At 39.8% G+C, this 9,942-nt stretch overlaps 1 protein-coding gene across 1 annotated transcript; it reads left to right on the top strand.

The window, feature by feature from the left end:
- Positions 1–237: 237 nt before the first annotated feature.
- ampd1 (adenosine monophosphate deaminase 1 (isoform M)) lies at positions 238–9,713 on the top strand. The gene is made up of 15 exons (XM_084917050.1): positions 238–493; positions 3,301–3,466; positions 3,655–3,799; positions 4,754–4,919; positions 5,010–5,229; positions 5,397–5,526; positions 5,835–6,029; positions 6,791–6,922; positions 7,068–7,231; positions 7,440–7,566; positions 7,715–7,878; positions 8,059–8,179; positions 8,598–8,771; positions 9,003–9,113; positions 9,327–9,713. Exons 1-15 carry the CDS (start codon positions 472–474, stop codon positions 9,480–9,482), a joined length of 2,193 nt encoding a protein of 730 aa, XP_084773176.1. The 5' UTR covers positions 238–471; the 3' UTR covers positions 9,483–9,713.
- Positions 9,714–9,942: the final 229 nt, after the last annotated feature.

The raw sequence follows: 9,942 nt of genomic DNA, 5'->3' as shown, positions 1-9,942 counted from the left end.
TCTCTACCACAATGATGGAACACTAACAGTGCAGACAGGGCAATGTGGGTGTGAGCTTCCTTCTAATTTCCTTCTTCTACTTCCTCGCTAATTATAATTTATGCCAAGAAGTGGTTTATAAGTCAGCCCATCTTATGTACCACCTACCATGTTCACAGTAACTCATGCAGCTATCATGGTGTTTCATAAGATGAGTCCCCATGTATGCAAATACCTGTCAGTTTGTCAAAACACTATGCCAGCCGGGGGGGTCCTGTATGCACACAGATGACTTAAAATAGATCTAGACACATATGAGTTCCACATTACATCAAGGCATGTTTCATGTGGCCACAGCGGGTTCTGGTTACAGTTGAGCAGAGGGTGCTTAATATTGCCCAGAGCAAGCGCGGGGCTCCACACTTCCCAACTACAGTGGTGCCTGACCACCCGCTACCAGTCCTCAGGATAGTTTAACTGAAGACCATCACCATGCCGAAAGTTTTGGTTCCAGGTCAGTTTGGGCAAAATGAAACAGGGACTTCATATATACTACACTAACAGAGGGGAGGTTTGGACATTTTTTAAAGAAATGAACAAAGTCTTCACCAGTGGTGCTATCATTTCATGGAATTTCTTAACCAGTAGAAGACAGTAGGCTGCCCGACTGAGATGAAGTGATGTGCTGATTTTATATTACACTGGTCACACTTTTCTGTGCAGCATGTAGTATAAACAACTGTTTAGGCAATAAATCCACATTTGTTTAGCAGTGCCATTCCAGTGGTATCTTCCTTATGGGTGGCAGTGACAGCTTTAATGGCAGCTTCACTGGGGTTAAAAATGCACATACGTCCAGCGTGAGATAGTGATCTGTGTCTGCATAACACTAGCTAACTAGTGTTAATATGCACAATTCATTTAATACAATTCTATATCTATAAGATCTATTTTAAGCATGCGGTATATAGTTATTGGTATTGTACTACAGGGGTGTGTAATGCACTTTTGGTAATGCACCTGTGGTTTACTATCAACAGTGAAAATAGCAGGAAAGGAAATACGATGAATGCTATTTGTCATCATGTTCACAGAGATTGTGTTTGCCATCCAGATAATTTTTCTAGGTTTGTACTTTCATTGTGATCCTTCTTGTAGTACGTGCCCACCACAGAAAATCTCTGTCATTAATACTATTTTGAATGCTGCAGTAATAGTTGCTAATTTTAGGCCTGCCTTCACCAGGCACAGGGCAACCGGCCAATTACATTATGCAAGAGTCTTTCAAAAGGTGAAAAGATGAAATGCTGAAGCCTGACCACCTGCAGACAGGTTTGACTTCACAGCTAATAGAATTAAGTTGTATTAATCAGTACAACTTTTCAATTAAAAATACTTGTTGCAAATTATTTTGCAACAATTAATGCGGTAAAATATGACTGATTTTAAGACCTATTGATCAGCCACAGACAAAGTTGAGTGACAAATAATGTGGAAATGATCGAACCAATTAATTCAGTTTACTAAAGGTGATATTTAGCTATGGCGATAGGAGTATTATGCAGTTTTCCAGGAGACCTCACCTGCTCCACGAGCCACTATGGATGATTTTTTTTCATCAATTGTTTAACACACTTATTTCATTGTTATTGTTGTTCTGAGATATAACCAGGCATGTTTTGTTTCCCCTTTAACCCTTTTTTTTGCTTTTTCACCAGAGGGAGGAAGTAAGTATCTAGATGGGAAATGAATTAGGGAATTTGAAATACAGGTTCAAGTATTTCAAAATGCATGGTTTACTGCCTAGTTGTGAGGCAGTCACATCACCAAACCTGCATTTTTTATTTGAAAGCAACCTTTTCTGATGTTTTTTTTTTTTTTTTTGCGAATGAACACAAAAAAGGAAATAATGGGATAAAGTGCAAATTGACAGCATTTATTAATAAACTGTTCACATTCAATATCAGTTCTCCACAAACAGCTTGATCCATGAGGACTGAACTGAAAGTGAACATTTGCATTAATAAATGACTTTTTGCCACCACGGAAAGCTTAACATACAGCAATGCACATATCAAGAACTTTAGGTGACAATCAAACCGTTTGGCACAGACAGCATATCCCAGGGCCACACAGTTAGTGCATCCTTATATGCATGACCATACTGCACATTTTAGTTGAAACATGTTGCTCCACTGGGAGCAGAGACACAATGAAACAATCTCTGCGTGTATTTTGAAGATATGGTCAGCAGTTTTTTGTCCAGCTCCTGCATTTCATTCAGTTGCAACACTTAATCAATTTTAACAGCCATGTGTCCAATCCATACACATCCTCACACTGTGCCTTACATTAATGTCACTTACCCATTTATCACAAGTGGTTCAACATTTAATTTCATTATTCATGTGTGCAAGGTTTGCTACTGCATGCCTTTTCTAATCTATGTTGTTTTATATATATATATATATATATATATATATATATATAGGCTTTTATATTACACAACTTGATATCAACGTACTGTGGATAACAATAAAGTGTTTGGGGTTTATTCATGTATAACCTTCTGCATAATATTTTCTAACCAATGCTTTTCCTAACACTTTCTTTTCTGGGTTTTATTCCCCATGATGCATCTCTCTCTGTTGCTGGGTATATCAGGTCAACAAAGTAAGTATGGAGGATGGCGAATGGAAGCCAAAGTCACTTCAGTATCAAACTCTATGCTAGAGATGTCACCTTAGAGGAGAATGTGTTGGCTCTTGCAAGTGCACGTAAAAAAGTAGAGTTGGTCTAGAGAGTATTTTTGTACACAGTGGGTTGTTAAATAGAGCTACAAAGGCTTTGCATTGTCACTGTCTCATTTTTGTGTGTGTTTGCATTAGTCTTTGCGTGTGCGTATATATTTTTTAGCATATTTTCATCAAAAACAAGAATAAAGAGCCACTTACACTGTGGCGGATTAGGTGCAATTACGCAATTATAAAGAGAAGTGGACCTGGAGTGCTTCATCAGTGTAGTCCCTCAATATGCATGATTTTTGCAGACTATACTGGAGGTCAGAGTTTCCCAGTTGTAGTGACTGAGTCAGTCTGTTGCCATGTATGCTTGTGCTGGAGCCTGTACACATCATTGAGGAATATGCTGTGAATGCAATGCAATGCAGTACACCATGTCCAAGATTTTCCTTTTTTCATTTTGTAATATAGATCATAGCAGGCAATCCTGAATGTGGCCCGCCTAGTTTAGTTCGATGTTGCATGGTGTTATATGAACGGAATGCATTTCTGTTACTTAAACTTTCTGTGCGCATCACAGAGACCGATGACAAGATGAGGGCCTTCGCAGAGCAGGTCTTTGCTTCTGAGACCAAAGACGAAACGGTCCGCGATGAAATCTCCATGTTTGATGTGGCTGAGGACTGTCCCATCATCCATCATGAGATGGCCCACCATCTGCACACTGATGATGATGAGCAGAAACGGTGAGATGGAAGATTTTGAATAGTGATGCTACAAAATCATGATTTGCTTCCTGAAAGAACCACAACGACAAAAAATCATTACATAACTTTATTATTTAATGGGGGGAAATTGCTTAGTCGTAACAACAAATATTTTATCAATTTTGACAGAAAAATTAAGCCAGACTTCACTATCTCATCTTCCACAGCAAGAAGCGCTCCCGTACCATGGCCGTGCCCACGGGTGCTTCCCAGGCAGCTGCTACTGTAGTGTCAGTGGAAGTGGACACGCCCACCTATCTGGAAGTGCCTGACTTCCAGAGAGTGGCCGTCATTGGAGACTATGCTGCTGGGGTACTGTTTATTTTCGCATACTTAAAAAACATTAAACTTCTTATGTTACACTTTGAGGTCAACCATGAATAACACCTTCGTCCAGTGGTGTAACTTCACAGTGTATTAGCACGTTGTGATGTCACTTGGAGGGGTGGTTCTGGGTGCGACAAGGTAAAAGTCTTTAAAGCTTATAAAAGTTGTAGCATGAACTGAATTTTAAAAGAAAGTAGTTTACTAAGCACTATGTCACAAATGCTTGGTAAGACTGACATGCATTTCAATCAGACTGGCTTTTCAATTGCAGCGACTCCTGAATTGGGTTTGAATTGGTATTGATAGCTTTAAAATTGAAACTACCTGTAGCACATTCAAACTGGGTCAAGCAGACATGAATGTGACATGTCTTACCACTTGTCAAAGTGGTGAGTATAAATTTCACTGACTATATTTTGTTAGTGCGTGAGTGTCCTCACAGGCTACCTCCCACTATGAAAGGCCATGAGTGGAGCTCATGTGAGAGTACGCTAAAGTTTCAGGTTTCACCACCGTTGGTTTGACATTTACGGTAGAGCGAGAGAAAACTTTGGAGGAAGTGACTTCGCTTTAACTTACTTTGGGCCTCACATTTGTTAAGATAAAGGTTTGTTCACTGCATATGTAACATGTTGTGTTAACATTGCACAGAGCAAATGACTGATTGTGTAATATATACTCTTTTAAAAAAAATTGCCATTGAGATGAGATTGGAGCAAATAAAAAGTTCTAGTAGTTAAATTTGTTTTAACAGTATAGTATCCATCTGCTTCATCCATCCATCCAGTTTATCCAGTTTAGGGTCGCAGAGGTGCTGGAGCTCATCCCAGCTGTTATAGGCCAACCTGGACAGGAAGCCAGTCTGAATCAGGGCTAATGTGTTTCATCAATTCCACATTGTTTAACAGTTAACTGTTATCTCTCGTATGTGCTATTCAGGTGACCATGGATGACTTTGAGCTGGCATGCAGGGGTCTGTACCGTGCTTTAACCATCAGGGAGAAGTACATGCGACTGGCCTTCCAGCGCTTCCCAAGAACAGCCTCCCAGTACCTGCGTCAGACTGAAGGAGAATCTTTCAGACCGGAAGAACAATTGGAGCCAGGTGATAATAAAAGGAAATCAGGGTTAGCATGACTTGAAATGATCTTATGTAGAAGATGTGTACTTAATTATATGTCGCATCTATCCTCAGTCTTCACAAGTCCTCCAAAAGAAGGGGAAGACCCCTTTGATGTCAAGAACCTGCCAAAGAATCTGGGCTATGTTGCTCGTATGAAGGATGGTGTGATTTATGTGTACAATGACGCTGCAGCTGCTGACAAACATCAGCCAAAGGACATGCCCTACCCAGACCTCAATACCTTTATCGATGACATGAACTTCCTCATCGCTCTTATTGCACAGGGCCCAACGTGAGTCCTTTAAAAGTGCTCATTACTCTGTTTTTAGATTTTAGAACTGAAATTCATCTGATTTCAAAAAGTGCCAACACAATTTCTCCTCATTTTTGTAATGTAGCTGTAATTCTTCCTAGGTGAAAGTGCTATCAAAGCACAATTATTTCCACTTTATTTTGCAGAAAGACTTACACTCACCGCCGTCTTAAGTTTCTCATGTCCAAGTTTAATGTGCATGAGATGCTGAATGAGATGGAGGAGATGAAAGAGGTGAAGAAGAACCCTCACAGGGACTTCTACAATTGCAGAAAGGTAGTTGCTTTAAACCTTCTGTCAATTTAATGTGAAGTGGCATAAAATAAAATACCAGTGTGATTAGCACAGTTGCAGGATTTTCAGAAATCTGTGACTATCAACAGCTTTGTGCTGATTTTAACTGGAATGTGTAGTAGAGTTTATTTGTTGTGCATGATCATTTCGCACATTTTCTATCATCTTCCTTACTTCCAGCTGCAGTGCAGCTCGTGGTGTCTTTAGCTCCCTCTTGTGACCGATCACATGTATTACATTGCACAAACAAAAACCTCACTGATCACCCTGCCATCTCTATTCCTTTCCAGGTGGACACTCACATCCATGCTGCTGCCTGCATGAACCAGAAGCACCTGCTGCGCTTCATCAAAAAGTCTTACCGTGTGGACGCTGAACGTGTAGTGCACAACCTCAAAGGGAAGGAGGTCACCATGAAGGAGCTCTTTCAGTCCCTTAACCTGCATCCATACGACCTCACTGTGGACTCACTGGATGTGCACGCTGTGGGTTTTTTTTTTTTTTTTTTAGTAATCTAACAATTAATAACAGACTTTTATTATAGTAAAGTAACAAGGCACACATACTGACAGGATACATTTCCATGAAAGCCATTAAGTGTTCAAGATAAGAATAAAAATATGTAATAGTCAGATAATAACAAAAAAAACCCCAAACATTATAATTGAAAGATAAACCATCAGTTTTATATTATCTTTAAAGGATTGTACACATAGAACATAAAGATTATAGTGCTGCCAAATTTACCATTTACCAGGACTTGTACCATGATGACCAATGCGCAGGAAAAACTGCTGCTGGAAACTGGATCAGATTCAGTAAAAGGATTAGATGTTACAATCCCTTACAATGCATTGCTTTAAATGGAGAAAATCTTGGAGGATGGCTGTTATGAGGAAAAGCAGCCCAGAAACGTTACCAGCCGCACACATCGTTGTGTACCTCAACCTTCGTTCTTTTACCCAAGCTAATCTGCCATTTTTCCTTGATTAGGTTTAGGGATTAGAGATCTGATCTAAATTATCATATTAAAATTTGGGGCACATCGTCAGTAGTGGACCTTGGATTCATCAAGTGTTTCGGCTATAGGATAAACTTCTTTTCTAATTCTTGAGGAAATGTTTAAATATCAAAAGTTTGTATTCTATAAAAGCAAACACTTTTATTAAAACCAAATGTGTCGTGTTGCCTGTTCAGTTTTATAACTTCTTTGGTCTAAATTATCATCTTGTATCTTTCTCTGAAGGGTAGACAAACCTTCCAGCGTTTCGATAAGTTCAACGCCAAGTACAACCCAGTAGGAGCCAGTGAGCTGCGTGACCTGTACCTGAAGACAGAGAATCACATCAATGGAGAGTACTTTGCCACTATCATCAAGGTTAGTTTCAAACGACTTCTCTGTAAAACTGTATAACTGTCACTGTGGCAGCTGAAGATCAAGGTTGTTATAACTACTTTATTAATATTCAGTTTTATACACTGAACTGGTGATTTGAGCTTGATTTGATCTTTGGGAAAACCAGGAAGTAGCCAATGATCTCGAGGAAGCCAGGTACCAGTATGCTGAGCCCCGTCTGTCCATTTATGGCTGCAACGCCAACGAGTGGAACAAGCTCTCAAACTGGTTCGTCAGGCACAGGGTTTACTCCCCAAACCTCAAATGGATGATTCAAATACCTAGGATCTAGTAAGTTTTCAGTCTTCTCTTTCTTCTGTATAAACACACCAAACTGTCAGAGAGATGGAAAACTCTTACATTTATACATTTCATGCTTTTTCTTTTTGTTTGCCTGCATTAAAGAATATGCATTCAAATACTAAAGCTACCTCTACTGCTACCAAGAATGGATGAAATTTTCATTTAAATAATGCCATTTGTCCATGTTCTATCTCAGTGACATCTTCAGAGGCAGAAACTTTGTGCCACACTTTGGCAAAATGTTGGAGAACATTTTCCTGCCTGTGTTCAAGGCCACCATTGATCCACAGTCCAGTCCTGAGCTAAGCATCTTCCTCAAGCATGTGAGTCACTGTTCAGACACATAAATACATGCTGAACCTTGATTTCCAATCCACACATAAAGATATAGCTGTAGAAAAGATGACAAATTCAATCCGAATACTACGGTATAATCCCGGGATAATCCATTGTTTTCTACTTAATGTGTAGGTGACAGGCTTTGACAGTGTGGATGATGAGTCCAAACACAGTGGCCACATGTTCTCCACTAAAAGCCCCAAACCAGAGGAGTGGGACATCGCCAAAAACCCCTCCTACACCTACTACATCTACTACATGTATGCCAATATCGCTGCCCTCAACCAGCTGCGCAAGTGAGTAATGCTATTTCCATACATGCTTTTTCTTTTTTCATCCTATTGGATTGAAGCACTCGGATTTCTTTGTCAGAGATCATTATTTTCTCTAAACATTTACAGTGAGTATATATTTAACTCTTGTCTGAGTATGTCTGCTACTTTCTGTTGTATCATTCCTATTCTTCTGCTCTCCAGACAGAGGGGCATGAACACATTCATGTTCAGGCCTCACTGCGGTGAGGCTGGTGCCATAACCCACTTGCTGGCTGCGTTTATGACTGCTGACAATATCTCTCATGGACTTAACCTCAAGAAGGTCACTCCTCTGAATGCAGCATTTCATTTGCCTTAAAATGCACTTTAATTCATATGCATGATCAGGCAATTGCCAGGCCAAGCAACCATAACAATAGTCTTAAAACACAATACAAGTCGAATCAAAGTAGAAAATGGGTTTTCATGTGTTTGCCTATACACCACATTTTATATAATATCTGTCTGACAAGTTAACAGTGATAGATTAAGTCAGCCTAACTCTTTAGTTGAATGTGGCCAATGATACAACTGACTTGTAATTCTAGTATTGAAGTGTAAAGTTCAATTTCAGATTTGGCATGATTCTTGTGAGCAAGTTAAAACATTGATTATTGCCTATTTATATTTTGTGTTGTTATATTTGTTAAAAATATGAAGCTTGTAAAGTCACTGTTTCCCCCTCAACCCTTCACAAACAGAGCCCCGTGCTGCAGTACCTGTATGTCTTGACCCAGATCCCGATCGCCATGTCCCCACTGAGCAACAATAGCTTGTTCCTTGAGTATGCCAAGAACCCGCTTCTTGAGTTCCACAAGAAAGGCTTGGTGGTGTCTCTGTCCACCGATGACCCCATGCAGTTCCACTACACCAAGGTCTGAGCCTTTGGTGACAACATAGACAAATACACGCAGCCTGTTGTGCTGTTTATTGTTTAATATGTAGATCAGAGATGGTCAGCATTGATGATAAACACATTCTGTAAATCAGATAAATTGGTGTTGTGTGCAAAAAATTTTTTTTAATGCAATCCATTGCATATGATCTCAAGTTGAAGCAGGAGTATTCAGTAATATCAGAGTCTTGGTTTTTTTTTATGTCCACAGGAACCTCTAATGGAAGAATATGCCATTGCAGCTCAGGTGTTCAAGCTCAGCACCTGTGACATGTGTGAGATTGCCAGGAACAGCGTGCTTCAGAGCGCCCTCTCTGATGAGGTAACACGCATTGCGGTGTTTTTGCATGACAAAACAGACACACACCTACAAGTCTGTACTCAAGTCAAAGAGAATAACAAGAGCCAAGAGAACATTACAGAATACATATATTCTTAGTGACACTATAGTGAGAACTACCAAAGGTGGTTTGAAGAACTTTGACTGTAATTGCCAGTTAAAACATTTCTTTGTGGGGTTCTTTTTGCGCTGCAGGAGAAGCTCCACTTCCTGGGTAAGGATTACCTCAAAGAGGGTCCAGAGGGCAATGACATCCGCAAAACCAACGTGCCTCAGATCCGTATGGCGTACCGCTATGAGACCTTGTGCTATGAGCTCAACCTCATCAAGGAGGGCTTGAAGTCTGAGTAAACAAACCGGAGCCACCCTTACTTAGACACGACTCTCTTTTGTGATGTGGAAAAGTTTCTACGTTTGTTTATCGCAGTGGAATCTCAAAGAAACTGACCATTTAAAAGACAGATGTTCTCTCTATTAAAGGAAGAAATGCTTTTATAATCTGCACATCTGTGACTTGCACATTACAGTATGTTTTTTTCAGCTGGAGAAACGTGTACAAGAATGGAAGGAAATAAACGGTGCAATTGCATTTCTGTGGTCGTTGCCAAATTGTTTACCCGACAGGAAGATCTTGTCCTACTGTGTTGTCTTAAGACATTTCTTGAAAGCTGTTTACCTTATTTATTTAACGTTTAGCAGCAAAATTACCTTAGGCTATAAGTCAAAACACGATATGAAAGTCAGCATTTGTTCTAACCTAAATGAACCGAGTTCACATTTAATCGTGTTGCCAAGATCAAGTTTGAGACAA

Source organism: Perissodus microlepis, chromosome 20 (assembly GCF_051167445.1).
Source record: "Perissodus microlepis isolate ML-2025 ecotype Zambia chromosome 20, ASM5116744v1, whole genome shotgun sequence".
Lineage (NCBI taxonomy): Eukaryota > Metazoa > Chordata > Actinopteri > Cichliformes > Cichlidae > Perissodus > Perissodus microlepis.
The sequence above is the reverse complement of the archived record's forward strand: the minus strand, read 5'-3'. Positions and strand labels throughout refer to the sequence as shown.

What these genes read in the sequence shown, in the direction of transcription:
- ampd1 (XM_084917050.1), top strand. Translation starts at nt 472, where the DNA reads ATGCCGAAAGTTTTGGTTCCAG. An exon ending in GATGATGATGAGCAGAAACG is followed by an intron (nt 3,467 to 3,654) that starts GTGAGATGGAAG and finishes CATCTTCCACAG; the next exon opens with CAAGAAGCGCTCCCGTACCA. An exon ending in ATTCAAATACCTAGGATCTA is followed by an intron (nt 7,232 to 7,439) that starts GTAAGTTTTCAG and finishes GTTCTATCTCAG; the next exon opens with TGACATCTTCAGAGGCAGAA.